The sequence below is a fragment of the Budorcas taxicolor genome, chromosome 13 (genome assembly GCF_023091745.1).
Source record: "Budorcas taxicolor isolate Tak-1 chromosome 13, Takin1.1, whole genome shotgun sequence".
Classification (NCBI taxonomy): Eukaryota; Metazoa; Chordata; class Mammalia; order Artiodactyla; family Bovidae; genus Budorcas; species Budorcas taxicolor.
In genome coordinates this window covers 67,320,953-67,341,347 of record NC_068922.1, presented here as the reverse complement: position 1 = coordinate 67,341,347, position 20,395 = coordinate 67,320,953, and the positions used below count along the sequence as shown (strand labels likewise).

The 20,395-nt window shown below is 37.3% G+C and overlaps 1 protein-coding gene across 1 annotated transcript in view; it reads right to left on the bottom strand.

The window, feature by feature from the left end:
• RALGAPB (Ral GTPase activating protein non-catalytic subunit beta) overlaps positions 1-20,395 on the bottom strand; it is a 74,183-nt gene that overhangs the window by 31,553 nt on the left and 22,235 nt on the right. The window contains exons 6-18 of the mRNA XM_052650819.1: positions 19,228-19,406; positions 17,778-17,926; positions 17,433-17,649; positions 14,959-14,994; positions 13,530-13,731; positions 10,637-10,738; positions 10,007-10,121; positions 9,490-9,637; positions 7,611-7,675; positions 6,240-6,369; positions 5,120-5,128; positions 4,304-4,425; positions 1,084-1,266 (exon numbers count right to left, since the gene is read on the bottom strand). Coding sequence (XP_052506779.1) covers positions 1,084-1,266; positions 4,304-4,425; positions 5,120-5,128; positions 6,240-6,369; positions 7,611-7,675; positions 9,490-9,637; positions 10,007-10,121; positions 10,637-10,738; positions 13,530-13,731; positions 14,959-14,994; positions 17,433-17,649; positions 17,778-17,926; positions 19,228-19,406 — 1,657 coding nt within the window. The remainder of the gene's footprint in view (positions 1-1,083; positions 1,267-4,303; positions 4,426-5,119; positions 5,129-6,239; positions 6,370-7,610; positions 7,676-9,489; positions 9,638-10,006; positions 10,122-10,636; positions 10,739-13,529; positions 13,732-14,958; positions 14,995-17,432; positions 17,650-17,777; positions 17,927-19,227; positions 19,407-20,395) is intronic.

Sequence of the window (20,395 nt, the reverse complement as noted above, 5' to 3'; positions counted from 1 at the left end):
CCCCCCCAATTTTTCTTTAAAGATCTAAATTTGAGTATTAAGAGATCTAGATAAATTCACTTCAATTTTATCAGTCACCATTCTTATAAAATTACCATGGACTATAAATTGTGAAAGATAACTGAAAGAGATATAACTGTAATTCAGCTAAACCTGGACACTTTTAAAACAATTTCTGGTATCCTAATCCTATACGTCATCATGCAAATGACTAAGATTTAATCAATGGTATTATTTTTATAAACTATATAAAGCTCTGTATAATTTTCCAATAAGCCTGATATCTCTTCTCTTATTTACACTATGCATTCTTTTATAATTGTCTTCCCATAAGAAAAGTATTACAATGGTAAGAGAAAGCAGCCTAGATAATCTGTGTTTACTTAAGATGAAAGAAACATGTGTGAAATGCAATTTTTAGCTACAACCTTTACGAACAAGGTGTTCTCTAGGTTTGCAGCCTAGTTATCAAGTTCCCTTTCTGGTCTGATGATAGGTGACCAAAGTACCTTCTGGCCATCTCAAGGCTACCATCCTTTCAAGAAAAAACAATCCTGATTGTTTGCAGATAAATTATCCAAAGCTCCATCTTTCAAAGAATTTCTCTACGGGTTAATCTGCAATCAAATACAGGTGACCCCTGAGCAACATGGGAGTTAGAGGCATCGACCCCCAGTACAATAAAAAACCCACATGTAAATTATTTTTTCTTTTTTCTGTTCCACATATAAATTAAAGTCAGCCCTCCATATATGCAATTCCTCCCTATCCACAGCTCCACATGTATAGGTTCAACCAATCACAAATCATGTAATAGTATTTACAGTTTTTTAAAAATGTGCATGTAAGTGGACCCAAGCAGTTCAACCCTATGTTATTCAAGGATCAACTATATAAGCATGATGATAGTTTTTCAGTTATGCTCAATAGGATAAGTGTTCTCCTGAAATATAACAAGTTATATTCAGCTTAAAGTATGCAATATGGATTTAAATTTAGATATTCTCTTTTAGATAAGATAAAGATATTTTCCCAATGTACATTTTTGTTCCTATTTTCTGTTTTAATACCTAGTAAACTAACCTTTTCATCAAGCATGTCGGGGTGCTCTGTCAGCCAGACACAGAGACACTGAAAAGCGGCCACTATCATGGAGTGCAGGTCCCGGGAGTGAAGAGGAGCTGGCCGACTACACTGGTACACAATGTAGCTGCACACAGAACTGATGGCTCGCTTCCGGTCTCCAGAGTCAACCATCACCTTCACCTGAGCATATTCGTTTGGTGAACACAGTTAGCCAGGAACCACGGTACCAATTTCAAAGCCTCTACACTGAGGCCCAGCCTTTCTGAGAATATATTTCAGATGTACTATCATATACACTCTATAAAAAGAGAGGGCATTTTTCAAACCCTAAAACAGTAAAATTTTATTTTAGCATCCCTTTTCATGCTCTAAAACCTCAACTGCTGGGGTACAACTACTCATCACTGCCAGAGACCACAAGAAGAGCTGGCAATGGAACATGTACACATTTTAAGCCCCCTAACCCACCCTGTAATGATGCTCTATGGGCTACAAAGTTCTATGCAGCTGTCCAGAGGTATAATTAACATATAGTAAACTACACATATTTAACGTGTACAATTTGATAAATTTTGGACTAAGTATACACCTGTAAGCTATTACCACAATCAAGATGGTAGACATATTCATTACCCCTCAATCTCATGCACCTTTATAACACTTCCCCAGAAAAAAAAAACTTCCCCCTACTCCTTTTTGTCCCCTCCCTAGGTTACTGTTGATTTGTTTTTTGTCACTATAGGTTAACTTGCATTTTCTATAGTTTTATATAAATAAAATCACAGAGTACTGTACTATTTGGGGTGGGGGGAAAGTCTGGCTTCTTTTACTCAACAGAATTGTTTTGAGATTTATCCACAGTCTTGTGTATATCAATTTTTCATTCCTTTTTACTACTGGATTATATGGATTATACCATAATTATATGGATTATACCATAATTAATTTATCCAGTCAACTGTTAGACATTTGGATTTTTTCCAGCTCTTGAGTATTACAAATAAAGCTGCTATGTATAAGACTTTGTAAGAGTATATGCTCTCTTACTTCCTCGGAGTGGACTGATTAGATCATATGATAGGTGTATGTTTAGTTTTTTATGGACCTGTGAAGTGTGAGTCGAAGTCTCTCAATTGTGTCCAACTCTTTGTGACCCCATGGACACATTTTTTAAGCCCCCATAGAATTCTCTAGGCCAGAATACTGGAGTGGGTAGCCTTTCCCTTCTCCAGGGGATTGTTTTCTAAAATGGTTACACCATTTAACAGTCCTTTCTCTCTCTTTTTTTGTACACGAATATCTGATTGTTCTAGCACCACTGGATGAAAAGACTATCCTTTCTCCTTTGAATTATCATGGAACCTCTGTCAAAAATCAAATGTCCAAACACACGCAGATCTATTTCTGGACTCCCCGCTCTATCTACTGATCCAGCTGTCTAACCTATTCCAATACCAGACTGTTTTGATTACCATAGCTTTATAGCAAGTCATAAAATCAGGTAGTGTTAGCCCTTTATGATTTGTTAGGTCTAGACAGCACTCCATTTAGGGTTAATTATTCCTTACTACTGCAAGGATACTGAAGGTCACAGTCAACAGTATCTTGCTCTCAGAGACCATGTGGTCCTGCACATCACACAAATGGTTGTTCTTACCTCCTACATCAGTAACTGCTCCTCACAAAAATATGGCCATTACATCTATGCTTGAGAATCTTCGAGGTAAAGGTAAGCTCTAAGTGGTAGTGAGAACACCTCAGGTTTTCTTGTCTATTTTGCCTTTCATGACTCAGGTAAGTCACAGCCTCTGCTCACCTGTCCCCTCATCTATAAAATGAGGGCTTAAAGTTCACCATCTCAGACATCATCACTTTATGTGTGTATATCACCTTTGTGTTTACAAAGTGTTCTACATACTTCATTTCACTTCATCCTCACATCACCAGGTGTTACACACAAGATAATCCTGCCTATTTTACAGTTATGAAAATACTTATATGCTAGTGAAGATTCAGAGAAACTGGAACCCTCCTACATCACTGGTAGAAATGTAAAGTGATTCAGTTGCTGAGGACAACAGTTTGGCAGCTTCTCAAAAAGTTAAATATAATTACCATATGACCCAGCAATTCCCCTCCTAGTTATATAACCAGAATAACTGAAAATTGGCATTCAGATAAACACATGTACATGTATGCTCACAGCAGCACTACTACTCACAAGAGTCAAAAGGTAGAAACAGCTCAAATGTGCTACAGAGGAATGGATAGACAAACTGGTACATAAATATGATGGAATATCATTTAGCCACAAATGGAATGAGATTGAGACATTTTCCTACAACATAAATGAACCTCAAGAGCATATTAAGTGAAGAAAGCCACATACAAATGGTCACAGGTTATATGATTTAATTTCTATGAAGTATCAGAGTAAGTAAATCCACAGAGACAGGACGCAGACTGGTGGTTGTCAGAGATAAGGGGAAAGGGAGATCAGGAAACAACTGCTTCATGGGCACAGGGTTCTCTGGGGGTGGCAAATGCTTTGGAACCAGCAAGAGGGGGTGGTTGCACAACACTGTGAGAGCACTAATAGGCGCTGCACTGTTCACATCAAAAGGTTAATTTTATGTGAATTTCACTTTAATTAAAAAAAAAAGAGAGAGAGAAATGCAAATGGACACCCAACTCTAAGGTTCCACAAAACAGATAAACAGTTGGGAAAGAAATCTGAAAGTACAGCCAACTTTCATTTAACTCTGATAATGGAAGATGGAAGAGTCACAGGTAGGCCCAAATGGTGTATTTTAGGATAAGTTTTTCTTTCATTGCCAAATCTGTATTTATTCGTTAAAATTAGATGATTGCTGATCTTATAACGGCACAAAATGTCATGCTGAAAATTTAAGGGTATTATGAATAAACACAAAATCAACCAGTGTTCTATCATTATGTGCAAATAAAGAGCAAGTACTGAAATGTTTCCTATCATCTAACAGCAAAAGTATCATTCACACCCTTTGACCCTATTAAACAAAAAAGTAAAGATCATTTTGTAAAATCTCACTTGGAGGCTCATTTTTGCACATTTTGGGTATCAACTGTGATGAGTGTAATCAAGACTGCAACACACACATGAAGGGGGTCAGGAGATACAGAAAAAAGAGCCATACTCCAAGGCTGCTGGGCTAAAATAAAGGGATTGTCATCTCACCTTTGCCAGTCCAGAGAGGAGCTCCAGAGCTGCCAGTGATATGCTCATGTCTTGCCGCCACTGAGAATTGAGTCTTTGGGTGACAAGATGAATGCTGCGAATCAGGAGCCCAGCAGCTGAATCTGTATTAAGAGCTAGGATATAACCCCAATGCCACATCCCACAGGGAGGGAAAACAACTAAGCATTAGTAACGAGAAGCACAGCATTCCACCAGGCACAGACCACAGCAGCCACAGTGAGCATGACGGGCACCCACACAGTGCTACGCTCCCCGCCCCACTGGCCTGAGCAGCTGAGCCTGACTGAACAATGGTGCGCAGGGTGCACACACTGGACCAGAGCAGCTTCTAGCTCCCAGCTCAGGTACTCTCACACAGACATCCACTGGGATTTGAAAGCTTCAATATCATTCTCTAACAGTATAAATCTCAACATTTCCAAATTAACTCACAGAGTTACATTAAAAAACAAAACAACGAAACAATCAAAAGGCTATCAATTATTTCCTTGGAATTTTATAGAGGAAGGAATTCAAATTTTAGAATCTCTTCAGATGCTGGGAATTATCCTAAAGCATCTGCTGAAATTATTTTCAGGGTTCATATCATCAAAAGTCACATGCAATGCTTTTTCAAGCAAACTTTAACATTTAATTCTCTGAGACAACTTTAATACTCTTAAAAAATTAAATAATCAAGTAACTGTGTTTTTATGTAGCCTCCAATTCTATATTTAAAAGTAATTACTACTCAGTTAATAATAAATTAGGACAAACTAAATTGAATTTATAAAGGAAGCTTTAGGGACATTATACCTGTCGATCCTATCAGAAAGAGGGCAGTGACAACAGAAAAAGGAATGATCATTAAAGAGAGACATTCATGCGACACTAACACAAATCTGGATTTCTTAGTAAAAACTATTTTATGACATTACAAGCAGAACTCATTAACACCAGTTCAAAATACTGAAACAAACAATAACCACTTCAAACATTTATATTAGAACACATATAATAATGCAAAAATTTCTTTAGTTTAAAAACATTTTAGAAGCAAGAAAAATAAACAAATTTTCACCTATATTTAAATACAAGCATAATGAATAAAATAACGATTTAAATAACTTCTTCATAAATGCAATATTTAAATGTGTTAAATAACCACATAATGACCTTATGTATCTGACAAGCTGAAGGATACTTATAGCAAACTTAAATCACTGAAACATGCCTGGACTCCCGGGCTTATAAACTCTCCAAATGATTAAAACATTAAACTCCATCTAAGAAGTTAGATTTCATTCCAATCTAGTTGGATTAATAATCTTAGATTCAATACACCATTAGTATTTATGCATAAAAACATAAAGGCACCCATAAACTCAACAAAATCCAGAAAGCAACTGGCCATGGTAAAGGACATTATTGAATAGGATGCTCTACTTGCAAATGCTTCCTTACTCTTTGTGACTGAAGAATCTAACCAGACATAGTAGGGTACACAGGCTTCAAACACAAAGGCAGACTCTCCTTTGGGTTGCCATCTAATGCATAAACCATCCTCATTACACTGCAAAAACTGAAACACTGACTGATTCTGCCATTAGACTCTGAGGCAGTGCCTAAATCCTATTTGATTCTGAATTACTAGCACCTGGTATAGAACTCAGAAATGCTTCCTATAAATCACTTATAAAATCTAAGAAACTATCCAAAATCTAACTACTAAAAACTGTAGAGCTAAATTTAAAAGATCTGTTTTCCTTTTCATAATGTTTTAGACTAATAGCTTCTCTGTTATATTAAGTACACAAAAATTATGAACATGAAAATCTAGTTTAAAATTTCTCTGCTTGTTTTATATATCTGGGCATTGAAAGTTATTCTATAACTTTAGATTTAAAAAAAATAAACTAAACTAAACATGGCTTACCATAATCTCTCAGGAGAGCTTGAGCAGGTCTTTCACTGTCAGGAGTTGTGGGTTCTGTGCTTCCACCACTCGCTGAACTAACACCACTATTTGTGCGACTATGACTCTTCAAGTTATTTTCTCCACCACCCTAGACAAAAAAAAAAAAACAAACGAATCAAATATGCAAATATGGACAGAAGCCAATCACTAAAAGCCATGCAGGTAAAATGGAATATGCCAGCTAAATAGCACAAACTGATACATAGATAAAAATTGACAAAGGATTAAAACTGTTGTGGTGTTTTTATATCAACAGGATTAAAACTGTTGTGTTTTTACATAAACACCATTTACTGGTGGTATCAAGCGTCTGATGATTAGAGGCTGCCCATTCTGGAATCATCTTTGCTGCTGTTTAAAAGGATCAGACTATTTCCACCTTCACTAGACTTCAATAGTTAATGGTTCTGGGTCTGTAAAAAAATACCCTAGTGCCTTCCAAAAAACTTCAGAATAGGAATACATCTTAAAAAACAAAACACAAATAAATGAATAACAGTACTTTCCAATGTTACATAAAATACACAAACAATAAATATATGATTAGTATATACAGCATATATTAGTACAGATAGATAAAGATCAACTCATATGTACAGGAGCTAATGAAGGTATCTGCTGAAGACTTCCCTCATCTCCCCTACAAACACATTTCATCTTATCCGTGTAAGGTGACTGTTATTAGCCACCTACTGGGACGTGAACATAATTTCCTTAATAATAATTTGATCACCCATCCTACATCCACTCATCTCACCCCAGTATACTCGGTTAATTCCCTGCCTACCAACTGCCTGCCTCTATTCCAGGTAGAGGCATCACACATCTTGAAGACAGAAGCAGGGAGCACTGGAGTCTCTGGAAAGTATTTCTGATTTAGAGGCACTGGTGCTTTGGGAAAACCTTCAAACTTTGGTCTAGAGGGACAGAAAGAGCAGCTGAGATCAAAAAGGATAAACTAGATGGTGTTTACAGCAAACACTACATCTACTACAGATACATGGAATCAGAGAATAAGGGAATTTTTCTAGATTATTCAAGACAATTCACCAACACAGCAAAAGATATAAAAGCTTTAGGTAAACACTGTCCAGGAGTAAAGACACTGTTTAGCTGGAATTTCTCTCCCGCAGAATCTCTCAGGGACCTAATGAGACAGTGAAAGGTAAGAAACCTCACAACAGATAATATTTTTAAAAGGACCCACTGAATCAATGAGCTGAATCTACAAATGCCTTTAAGAACACAAGGACAGACATTTTGGAATATAATTCACATAAAAACAGAAGTTGATATTCTCTGACTAATTACATATTGTATGCTTCTTACCATCTCCATTTGGCAACCAATGGCTTCTAAAAGTGCTGAATCTTGAACAATATTTAACATTGCCCCTGAAACAACAAAAAAATACATTTAAATACATGACAAGAATATGAAAATGGACAAAATATCTCAATTAACAGCAAAGATAAGGATATGATTTTAGCAGAATATTCCTGGAAATTCTATCAGATTACTGATAAATCCATCAGTTGGTCAAAAAAGAAACTCTTCAAAAATGACCTAATTCTGATCTGCCCCCCAAATTTTAAAATGACATTTTTCTAAAATAAATCTGAATGTCAAACTTTGTTTTGTATAAAAACATGACCAATTTTTAAATTGGTGTAAAAGACTAGATGTAAACATCTCAATTTCAAGGGTAATATAAACTAAGAAAAATATTATGGAACATTTTAAAAACCAGATTCTGCTCTTTTCAGTATAAGATAACAAAGTGAAAATCCACAGCTGTATCCTTCTGACGAACTAACTGCTTTGTAAGAATGCTTTTAGGGCTTGCCCACAGCTGCATATTCTGAAGGCAAGCCGCATGTATTTATCACCAAGGAACTCACAGCCCTAGAAACTAGTAAAGAAACAAGATGGTGAACCGTGCACTCCTCGTCCCAGTGGGGGAGTGCTCCCGTGCACTAGGGATAGAGAGAACAGTAACAGTTTTGCCAAACTATGCAAGAGTGACAATTGGCTCTTCCTTGGAACATACAAGGGGAGCTTCTACAGAACAAGGATAAAGCAGAACTAAGTACTCCATCAACTGTAGAAACTATCTGATTTCAAGTGATATGTGTTTTAAACAATCTAAAAAACTACAACTTGGAGCCTCTCTCATATTGAGCTTTAACCTCTGTTCATTAAACTCCTTTCCAAAATGAAAGGATTTACTCTTCTATTTATTCTCCCTTCTTGCTGCATAACACACTATAATTACGGGGCACCCACTCTGACCACTACTGTCACCACAAATTCTCCGGCCTTGCTGTTTCCCCTCCTGAAATGAAATCCTAACCTCAATGGTACCTATTCAAATCCTGCCCTTTAAGATCCAATCTAATTTCCACTTTCCCCTATGAAGTTTCCTTGCTCTTTCAGTTTATTCTCTCTCAACACTAAAGACATCCAACATGACATGCTATCAGCACTGCCTTCTGCTGTTATCTGAGTATTCTGAGGTGTTTCAATCTCTGCAATGAGACTTGCTCAAGGATAAAAGCTGTGCAATTTGCTTCTTTCTCCTCAGAGTACCTGTACTTAGGACCATGCCCTTAGATTTGATTAAAAACCAAAAAAGTACAGTAAGAGACAGCTGCAGTAACCAAGTTGAGAGGTGATAAGGGTTTAAAATACAGAAGTGGCGATAATGACGAAAAGTCATTCACAACAGTATGATTAGAAAACCAGTAGGAAACAATAAGGGAAAAGGGAGGAGGCAGAAACAGTTACTCCTCAGTCTCCTCTTGGCAGGTTCTGTCATGACTTCCACAATTACACCCAACTCCAAACAGCCTTGCATGCACTAACGGGCAAGAGGAAAAGGCAGAAGTAAAAGTAATGATGGCAGAGAGGAAAGGGGAGAAAAGGGGGATGCAAGCAGAGAGGAAGGGCAAGCGGGGAAGAGAAAAATAAAGAACACACAAAAAACTAATCCAACATGACCTACCAAGACAACTGATGCGTTCCTTCCCTCATCTCACCTCTTCAAACTTTTTTCAAGTTTAAGAGCAAACAATTCTGCCTCTGATTAAGAATTAAGTAGGGCTGTACTTCGCTTAGGTTCCTATCACTGACCCCCTGCCTCAAGATGCCTGAGATCAACAACAGTATCTGGGTTTCCACTTACAGAAAAAAATGTGTGAACACAAACCTAGTATCATTTGAGTGTTGTTGGGGTCCGTTTCCGTTTGCAAGGCACCTATTAGTATATTCACAAGTCTCAGCTTCAGTGACAAAAAAGTTATTGGTTTATCATAAGAAGAGCTGTCATCATTACTAAACTTTCCTTCCAGGACTACCTGCGGAAGAAACAAATAACATTTAATATCACCTGCTGCGGCACACTACAGTCCTGTAGGAACTGCTACAGTGGACAAAGAGAGGATCAGTCCAACGAGCAGGGCTTTCGGTCTGACTGATGGTAGCCACCGTGCTAAAGTCTATCACTAACTTACACAACATAGGGGATCAGACACACTAGCCTCTCCCCACGTGAAATAGTAGAACGGCTGAGTGACAGAAGAAATACCTTCGCAAATCAACTTTGCTGATTCACCTGAAATAATCTGAAATTTTTAAGAAAGTTCCTGTTCCATCTTAAAAATATATATTGACTTGAATTAGCACACAAAACATAAATAATACAAAAAACTTTAATAAAATCTTACCTCAGATTTGACTGTGCCAAAGTGATGTGGGAGGGGCAACAAAGAAAGCAGGATATTAATGGAAGATCGTCTTAGTTCTGTTGGGTTTACATAGCTTTTGAATTTTGAGAGTTCTCTGCAAAAAAAACCCAAAAGCTATTAGTATTTCTGAACTGAAGTATGTTTTTAGCTATTGCCATATATATATATATTACGCTAATTTTTCACAATACAAGTACTGGGTTTGGTTTTACAGAGAATGCAGAAACTACTTTCCACTGAGTTTATATTCTGTAATTTCTGTGTGTTTGAGAGAGAGAATTGCATTGTTAAACTGTTAGGGAATTAAACTAGAATCTGATGGATTGATTTCAAATATCAGGCCTATGCTACAAAAGACCCATGGGCTGGGGCTACTCTTATCCCTCTAGACCAGGCAAGAAAGGATTCAATACACCCATGGACAGATCAGAACTGCAGGAGTTCAGGGACAAGGTGGGTCTAGACACTCTACTCTCATTTAATGTGGCCTGAGAGCCCTTGGATTACGAAGACCACTGCACAGGAGAAACTGGGAAACCGGGGAGGAAGCACCAAAATAGACCAGGCCAAAACCAACAACTGACATACTAGTACAGGATGAAAGCTTACCTGTCAGGCAAAATGGTTTCAAGAGCTGAAATAAAGTAAGGAACCACAACATCAATCCCTTTCAAGTCACAGCAGAACAAAGGAGGGGAGTTTAGAATAACGCTGGCCAAGACAGGATGGCACACATAATCATTTATCTGCAAACCTTGAATTAAAAGCATGTAAAATCTAGGAAAGCAAGAAAAAAATTTTAAACAAACTGCTGGTCAACCGTTTTCATTATCACTAATATTTTCTACATAGTCATCTTAAATTCTATTTCCAATCTTCACTACTTCTATCTTTTAAAAGGCATTAATGAACGTTAGAACAATTCAGAATCAAATACACTAAGAACCAAGTTATAATTTCTTAAAAGAAAAAAAAGATTCATGTCTATTACACTTTCTTGCAGTGTTAATTAAGCCTTGCAACTCAAAGTTACAGGTGCCTGCAAATGAACTAAAAACAAAAGGCCGCAGTAATTATCAATAAACTGGAGGAATGACCAAATTAAATTTCATGTCAGTAAAATTTTGCAGTATTCCAAAATTCCTGGAAAAAAAAGTGTGTTGTGTCTTTTCCCACTTCCCTACTATTTTGGGGGCACGATGAAAGAAAGAAACCTCATTTGACCCTTTATGAACAACATGAAGGTCACCCTGAGTAAGAATCCTTTTAGAAATGTACTTAAAGTGTACCTTACTTTCAACATCCTCCCCTAACCCCCAAAGAACTAAGCATTCAAACTTCTATCACTCAAGAGACACTATATAGGTATACTCTCCAACTATATAAAGCATTTTCTCCACAAAACTCCTCACCTCCTGTTTACTGCTCAACGCATTTCAATCTACCTTCTCTTTCTGGAACTCAACTAAAAACATGTTATAACAAATAACCAGTGGCCTCTCAATTGCTGAATCCAAAAGACATGTCTAACTCTTAATTTACAATGCCTTTTGAAAGCATTCAACCTTTTGAGTACTCCCTTCTTCTCTTATTCTTCTCTCATGTCTATGGCTAGTTCCTTTAACAAAATCTTATTCCACATGCCTCATAATACTAGTGTTCCCCAGGCTGACAACCTTGGTTCTCTAAGCTGTTAGTCTGGTTAAATAATACACAAGCCAGCAAACATAATCAAATTAGTCTCTAGCTCCATATCCATTAGCCAAAAGCACACTGGAGACCTGAGGACAGCACGTGTCTGACTCTAGAACTCCCTGTGCACCGTGTCTGGCACAAAGAAGGAACTTCATAAATATCTGTTGGTAAATAACCCACAGGCACCTCAAATTCAACAGCTTCAACACTAAGCCCATCCTTGGCCCCCTCACACATCTGTTCTTTGGTTGGTCACACTACAACCCATTTGATCTTATGGGCCAGATGGAAGGCTCACGGTCACAGCCTTCTCCCTTACTGCTACTGACACTGTTTGGAGTACCACCCCAACCCATAGTCTCCCTCCTAAGAAATCTGTCCCCACAAGGGGTGCCTGTATGTAGTATGAACCACCTACACAGCTGTAGCTGATTAGACCAGAGGCAGACAGCTGATTAATCAGATCCTCTTTCCCAGAAATCTGAAATTGGGATTCAGAATAATAATTGGCCTTTGTGTCACTAAGGCAAAGGCCATGGAAATTTGGAACTCAGAAGTACACTACAATGTAAGAAATTGCTATGCAGATAACAGAAGAATGAGGCAGCTCTAGAAGGCCATGACGACAGAGAAACAGAAAGGAAGAAAGGTGTTTTGGTCCCTGAATACTTTCTAGCCCCTGGTTTCTGCCCTTTGTGAGACCCTGCTGCATGTCCTGATCTTAGAAGATATTAAATAGCATGAGTTTCTCAAACTGTTGCTTAAGTCACATTAAGAGGGGTTTCCATTAAAGTCAACAGCTTATTAACTCCTGATTAGTTCCCTGCATGTACCATTCTGTTTCTACCTATATTCTCTACTTTTTCTGAGTCAGTTTAATCTCCTCTCCTGAGAATCTAGTATGTACACAGACACCTGAATGTTCTTTCTAATATCACTTCAGCAGCTGTGTGAAAGATCAGTTGAGGAAGGCAAAAGAGAGTCAAGAAAAATAGGAGACCATTACCAGTTAATCTAGGGAAAAAGTGACACCTGAAGTGTCATAGTGGGGACAGGGTGGAGAGATTAGAAAGAGAGTTAAGTAGAAGAAAGACAAGAGTTGGCTGACCACCTAAAGATACAGAGGGAGAGAAGAGAAGCCTAAAATGACGGCAAGTTTCTGGCATAAGCAACTGAATGGATGGCAGAGACATTCAAAAAGACTGGCTGAAGGTACAGATTAGGATAGAATGACCCCATTCAACTTGCTAACCCAGTCTAAGTAACTAGCCATCTAGCAAGTCCAGCACGATCACCCAACTCTCTGCACTCTTTCTTGAAGCCCCAGAGCAAGGGCATGCTGCTGCCTCCTCTGAATGCCTACAGCATTTTACCTGTGTCTCTCTCCTGCCAACTTCCTATTGCTGCTGGACTGGTATTACTATGCACATGGCTCTGCTTGAGAAACTTAGCTCCTTAGAGGCAGGATTGACAGCGAACATTTTTGGATCACCTATAGCGTCTAATACTGTGGCAAAAAAAAATGTATCAAAAATTGAGTGTGGCCCTTCCAAATCTCTCTATAATTATTACATGTCAATAAGTTGGAATAAATACTTCTAAAATAAAAGAGATGTATTGGGCGTCCTCATGAAATCTAGTATGGTAGGTAAAAAGGAATTCAAGCAAAACTTTCAATTACTTACATGCATTTGCAGGTATTTAAAACCAACATTTACTTATCAATTCAGCCTACCAAGCCATGCTACAATAGACTTTCACTATCACAACTATACAAATGGAAAAATAAACAAAAAAATTCTAAGACCTGGATAAATAAGCTGGCAGAATCTCTTCTCCAGTCTTCTTGCTACAAAAAATCCTACACAGTGTCCCACAAGCCTCAGCTCTTCCTGCTTCATAGTTATCGGGAAATTCACTTGCATCAAACATAGGATTGGAAACCATGGTGTCTGTGGACATTTGTGACCCTTTCCGTCGAAACTCCATGCTAGCTTGTGTTGTAATGGCTGGGGAGAAAAAAGGAGGGTTTTATTATATTTATTGATATGCAAAAAGGCTCATGGGACCCTGGACACAAAGATCAAATGTTGGTGTCATTAAATAGCTACTTGAATAGAATCCAATAATGCTTTTGTTTGGCAAATGCTTTTTTTTTTTTTTTTTTTATAAAGGGCTCTCTGAAATCTTCTTTGAAAAGGGGTAACAATTAGTTTATAGTGGTACTGTCAGTTAACAGATTCAACAAGAAGCATTTTTCAACTGAATTTTTGATTAGCAGAGTACATTTATATATATCTGTATTCACACACATACAGATATATAACACAGAATTTGGCTTTTCTATTACTTATTCTGTTTTTTCCTCTCCCGATAAAAGTGATGCTTAAACAATAAGAAAAAAAGGTGCTGCAATTTACACATTACCCCAGACAGACATCATAACTGAATGGGTAATCCCATGCCAGGGTGTATACTTCAGGGAGAGGACAAGGTAAGGACAGAATGGGTAGGGAGGAAGAGAGAGCATTCCCACCACCCACCCAACTCCAAAACACACACCAAAAATTGCTCAACCAAGCAAAATGAGAATGAATTTTAACAACCACAGACAGCAGCTAACTTGAGGTTGATAAATCAGAAAATTGGATTGGTAAGAAAGATTATCATGGTCATTTGTTGTCACTGAAACAGAAGCCCTTCGAAAGTTGCTCGTGTTTTTAGGAAAAGATTTCATTGTGTAGTGAAAGTCACTCTGAAATCTTTTATCACTCTACATGGAATGTTTAAATTATTTTATAGTAATAGATTTAACAGAATGCAGAGTCAAGCATAAATCTTTATGCAACTTCCCATGAGCCATTTTTAGTCCTGAATAAGGTATCCAGCAATAATACATTTGAAAAACACTACATGCAGAATGCATACAAATCAAACACTAAATCTGTATAAAAATAAGCTTAAGCTTTAAATTAAAAAAAAAAAAGCCAAAACACAGTTAGTGCAAAATCCTGGAATTCATGACATGACCAGACTAGTGTACAAAATAATGGGACTGATTCAGGCAGATTAATTTGCTTTTGCCAACAATCTTCCCCATTCAAAACACAGAAAAGTATTTTTCTTCCCAAGTGCAAAAACTACAAGAGACAATGACAATCAAAAATTTTAATGGAATTATGAAAAAAAATAAAAACATGACTGCAATTAAGGAGAAGCTTCTGGTTCCTACTTACAAGATTTATAAGAAAGAAGAATTTGGATAAAAGATGCTGCAAGATAATAGAAATAAATGGAAACAAATCAAAGGACAGCAGTAATTATAAAATACTTTAAAGATGGTGAAATTTTACAATAAGTTAAGAAGCTTTTTAGCTTTTTAAAAGTTAGGTTAAAAGCTTTATGATACCACAAGCTAGTTCAAAAACAGGAAACTGCATTCAGATCCAAAATTATGATTTTTGTATCATGCAAAACAATGAACGGAGAAAATTACACAACTACAAGGAATTGAGGTTCTGAACTGCCCATAACGTGCATTAAAATTTTAGTTCATTAACCCTTCCCAGCTCAATGTTACATTTACAAAGCACCATATACTGTCATGTATATCTAAAGCTAACTAGTTCATAGAAGCAAACATTTTAAGTTAGAGGTGAACTACATGGCAGAATTCCTTGATGGCAGCCAGTACTTAGAAAACAGACTAATAGAGTTAGTATTCTCCAACTTTCCACAACCCCCAAATCCTCAAGAGCAGCACCCAAAAGGATTTAACCCATTCAACTGTCTGGACACCTCCTTTCTCCCGAGTAATACGACATATTTTCTCATCTCTGAACACAAGGTCAGAGAAGAAGAGCTGCTATCCTTTCCCCACCAAGAAAAATGGTTACGAGTTGAAAATAAGAATTAGTTGCCCACATACAATGTGAATTTTAGTTTCTATCTTTTGGCACGAGAGGATGAGCCAAGCTGTTAAAAACTCCCTATAGAGTGGGAAGATTTGTAAGTTCCCTTTAAGCAAGCCCACCAAGGAAGCAGCAGGTTGAACCACTCTGGATTCAGGGATTTTAGTGTCAACAGCTTGATACTCAAAAGTTATACTGTAAAAGAATTATATCTTAGTGAAAATAAATATATGACTGACTCAATCCAGAAAATATAATACAATAAACATAAACATGGGTGATAAAATTCAAAATATAAGGCACAAGAACATAAGAAAATAGAAGCCAGAAAGTTTTTTAAGTGTTTTCATTTAGTCATCAAATAAATACATCTACTTATCCATAAGTCAAACTTGTAAATAAAATATGAAATGGTAGAATAAAAGGTATCTGAATTTGAACAAAACAAACAAGGAATCCCTAAACTCAATCATGCAACCTCAAATTATATTCCTGAAAATGTCTTTATATCCACTACTCTTCTAAATTATTTAAAGATTTATAAGAACATCCAGAGTAATTACATGTGTATAATGCTAACAGCCATACACCCTTAGTTCTGAGATGATATATAAAAGAAAAGAATTTATTTCTGAGAGAAAGCAAGATACCCTTATGGCTATTTTATTAGTTTTATCCTTGAAATCAACACTGTCCCCAGAGATGCATTGTGTGTGGTAGTCGCTCATTTATGTTTGACTCTTTGTGACACCATGGACTGTAGCCCACCAGGCTCTTTTCTCCATGGAATTCTCCAGGCAAGAATACTGGAGTGGGTTACCATTCCCTTCTCCAGGGGATCTTCCCAACTCAGAGATAGAACCTGGGTCTCCTGCATTGCAGGCATATTCTTTACTGTCTGAGCCACCAAGGAAGATGCATAATCTAATGCAATTAGGCATCCTTTTATCTCAAGTTATTTCCAACCCCAGGGGAAAAGTGCTTCTCTTACCAATCAACCAATATTAATTATATTATTACATAGAGCAGAATTAATGCATAAAGCACAGTGCCTGGTACAAAGTAACCACAACTCAATAAATGTTAGCCATTATTATTATTCAGCTCTATTCATTCAGTCATAAATATTCAGTATATTCTATAGGATCCCACCCTCCCATCCTGTACCCTAATGCCACTACTTACAAATGTAAGAGTAAGATGACATAGTTAAGATTTAGATAAGAGTTTCATTTCAGAAATAAAATCTAAATGAAGATATCAAGGTTGAGTTATTAATTCTTTATTAGTCTTATTTACTTACAGAGCAAATGATATTTTTTAAAATGTGCCCTTGAAATAAACTTTTCTAGACTAAAACTTAAAAGGATAGTCTTCTGTGAAGCAGAAATTTGATTTATATACAGTAATGAGTGAATGGCTGTCAAAATCTAAGAAAACACTTCTTGTGAAATTTCTGGTCAATCATGTTTAATTCTTTATATCAACAGTATTATCCTGGCTGACATGAAGGGAACTTCCAGGTCACCTACTGAAAGGAATCTGATTGAACAAGAAGTGGCTAGCCTGAAATGTGTCTAATAAAACCAGACAAAAGCCAAACCTCGTAGAATAAACATGAAAAGGACACATAGGAAAACGTTCAAAATTACTTCAGCTGGAAGGGGTTAAGCACAAGACACTGCTTGGTCAGAGACAGAGAGCTTTTTAAGATACATATTAATCTTGCAGGTAGGAAAGATTAAAAAGAAAAAAAAGGAAAGAAAAAAATGATAACGTATTTCTTGAGCAATATTTACCAGTCATGCTGCTGTCTCTGTTTATCCCATTATGAAGTTTACAGTGAACAAATGCTGCATCAAATAACCATGATCCAAAGAGATTCAAGATGCTGTTAACCTTTGGTCTCCGGGGCGCAGGCAGTGGCCGGGGTTCTGAACTAGTCTGATTTGGACTTGACAGAGGAGAGGTGGAGGATGTCTGGTGCTGAACTTTCGAGGCGTGAGCAGTACTAACCTGTTAGAAGAACAAAATAATAGAGCCACAGTGACAAGAAGTTTGCAAAAATAGCAGGACTTTTTAAAAGGATGGCTGATTAAACAGCCAATTGTATGCGGTATAATAATGGTGATGAAAACTCTTACTGTGCTTGTCTTCATGGTGGCCTTATTCACAGTAACAGCCCGGTGCCTCCGGTTATGTGGTGGGGTGGTATTGACAGCAGTGCTCTGAGGCATACTCAATCTGTTTACGGGTGTTGGAGGAGCACTGTCTGATCGGGGTCTAGAAATGCCTTTAAAGAAAGACAAGAGGAGTTATTCTTCTTATTCCAAATATGTGGTCAGCAAATCTTCCTCAAGCAACACTGGTGAAGGCTCAGGACTGACTAGTATAGCAGAGACTACAAGCTGCCTCCCAACTGCCACCCATCCTTTCTTCCTGAGTTACAGAACACAAAACTCAGCTGGACGTGGCTACCCAGAATAAACAACTACATTCTGAAGGCTCGCTTATGGCCAGATGTGGCCATGTTCTGACCATAGAGAAGTGGGTGATTACTGCGTTAAGTCTTCTCCAAAAATCCCCTTTTAAGTGTCCTTTTAAGGACCAATCAAAGATAGATGCTTCTTCCTTCCCAGTTACTAAGAGGACGGCTGGGACTCTTTCAACCATCATGGCCCATAAGAGTGTGCACAAAGGATGAAGAGCCAGAAGATGGAAGTGCCCTGGGTTTCTGAGAATGGTGGAACTGCCATAGCAGCCCTGTACAGCTTAGCCTGGGGCTTAACATGTATGAAAATAAGCTACTCTGTTTAAACCCATTGGTATTTTTGACCAAGTGGCAGCCAAACTTAACTTAACTAATGTATTACCTCTGTAATACCTCTATAATATATTAAGTATACATAACAAATGTTTTTTAAATGACAGGTATTACATATCAAGGGCTTCCCAGGTGGCACTAGAATCTGCGTGCCAATGCAAGAGATGTTAAGAAATGTGGGGTTCAATCCCTGGGTCAGTAAGATCCCCTGGAGGAGGAAATGGCAACCCACTCCACTGTTCTTGCCAGGAGAATTCCATGGATGGAAGAGCTTGGCAGGTTACAGTCCATGGGATCACAAAGAGTCGGATACACCTGAGCATCTGAGTACATTAAATATCACTGCTCTTTAACAGGTTAAAAAAATTCTGACTTTTCATGTGAAAAATAGTTTAAAACAACCTTTCACAAAAAGTATAATTTGCTTCCTAATGATTCATATAAGAATGATACCTAACACATTTTAACCTGCATTTTCTAGGATTATTAGTGAAATGACACTTCTCTCTTTTGCAAATCATTTATTCATAGCCTTTGTCCACTTATCTACCAGGTCTTATTCTTTTCTCTTTGCATCGCCTGATCTATTCAGCATTTATATAATAATAACAAAAACACTCAGGCTATTACATTAGTTGCAAATAATTTTTCCTAGTTTACTACTTGGCAATCAAATCTCTTCATCTTTTTCTTTGGGCTGTCCCCTAATAGTCTCTAAAACCAGACTCTAGAGTTATCTTCAAACATTCAGCAACATATACAAAATTCACCTAAGAATGCATCCACCAGACAGCTGATTCCACGCATGGCACGAAAAAATATTTGAGGCAGATGTTTAAGGCAGGGATACTGATTCAATTCTTGTGGCATTCCGCTCACATTTAAGAACTGTTCCTGAAATTTGGGAGTAGAGCTTATAATGGCTGGGTTACTCAAATCCACGGGATTACTATCAAAAGAGAGAGCAAGAATTAATTATACATTTAGAAATTTCTTTAGCAATAAAATGCATGCATTCTAATTTTAAGAACAGGGCTGTGTGTACCTATTTGATTCAGAGAGGAGATGAATCTGTGTTTAATAGGCTAGAGAAGCAAACATCAACTCTACAGAAGACCTGCAGTATGTTTACATAAACTTCATTTGCCTATTCAGAGAATGAGAACCAAAATAAGACTAGAAATTTTTACTTTATAAAAGTATATATGGATATATTGTTATATGTTTGGAATTAAGCAACAGAATGGTAAAATTATAAATAAATGTACAAGAACCTCAAGGAGAAAATTTTACTTGAGTATTAATATTTCCAATTTTGAAAAAACTACGTGAAAATTGGGATTAGTGCTTACGTTCTTGTGCATGCACTCAAGTCATACATTTTGATATATTTAAAACAACATATTTGGGCTTGAGTATTTCCACTGAAAAACAGATTTATGTTTTCATTCAAAACAGTCTGCTTAAGTGTCCATTAAACAGCCTTTCCAACTCAAAGTAATAATGTTAGTTAACGCATAGCCAGCCACTTGGAAAGAACTTACACTAGCTACAAGATCAAAAGAATTAAGCTGAGAAATAAAAATGAGTGGTTTATAGAGGACCTGGGCCTTTGAAACCTTTTTTCATCCAGTTAGACTCTTAATTTCATGTAAATGAAAGTAAGGACAGAAGAATTGTATGGAAAAGGGCTTCTAGTATACTGTATACTTTAGTATACTATATCCACAAAACTGCAGTTCACTCTGTGGGGTGGAGGAGAAAAACAGTCTCTAAGGACTTCCCTGGCAGCGCAGTGGTTAAGAATCTGCCTTCCAGGGCAGGGGATGCAGGTTTAATTCCTGGTTGGGGAACTAAGGTCCCATGTGCCTCAGGGCCAGAGAAAGAGAGCAGTGCATATGCATAAGATCATCAAAACAGCCAAGACAGATGACAGAG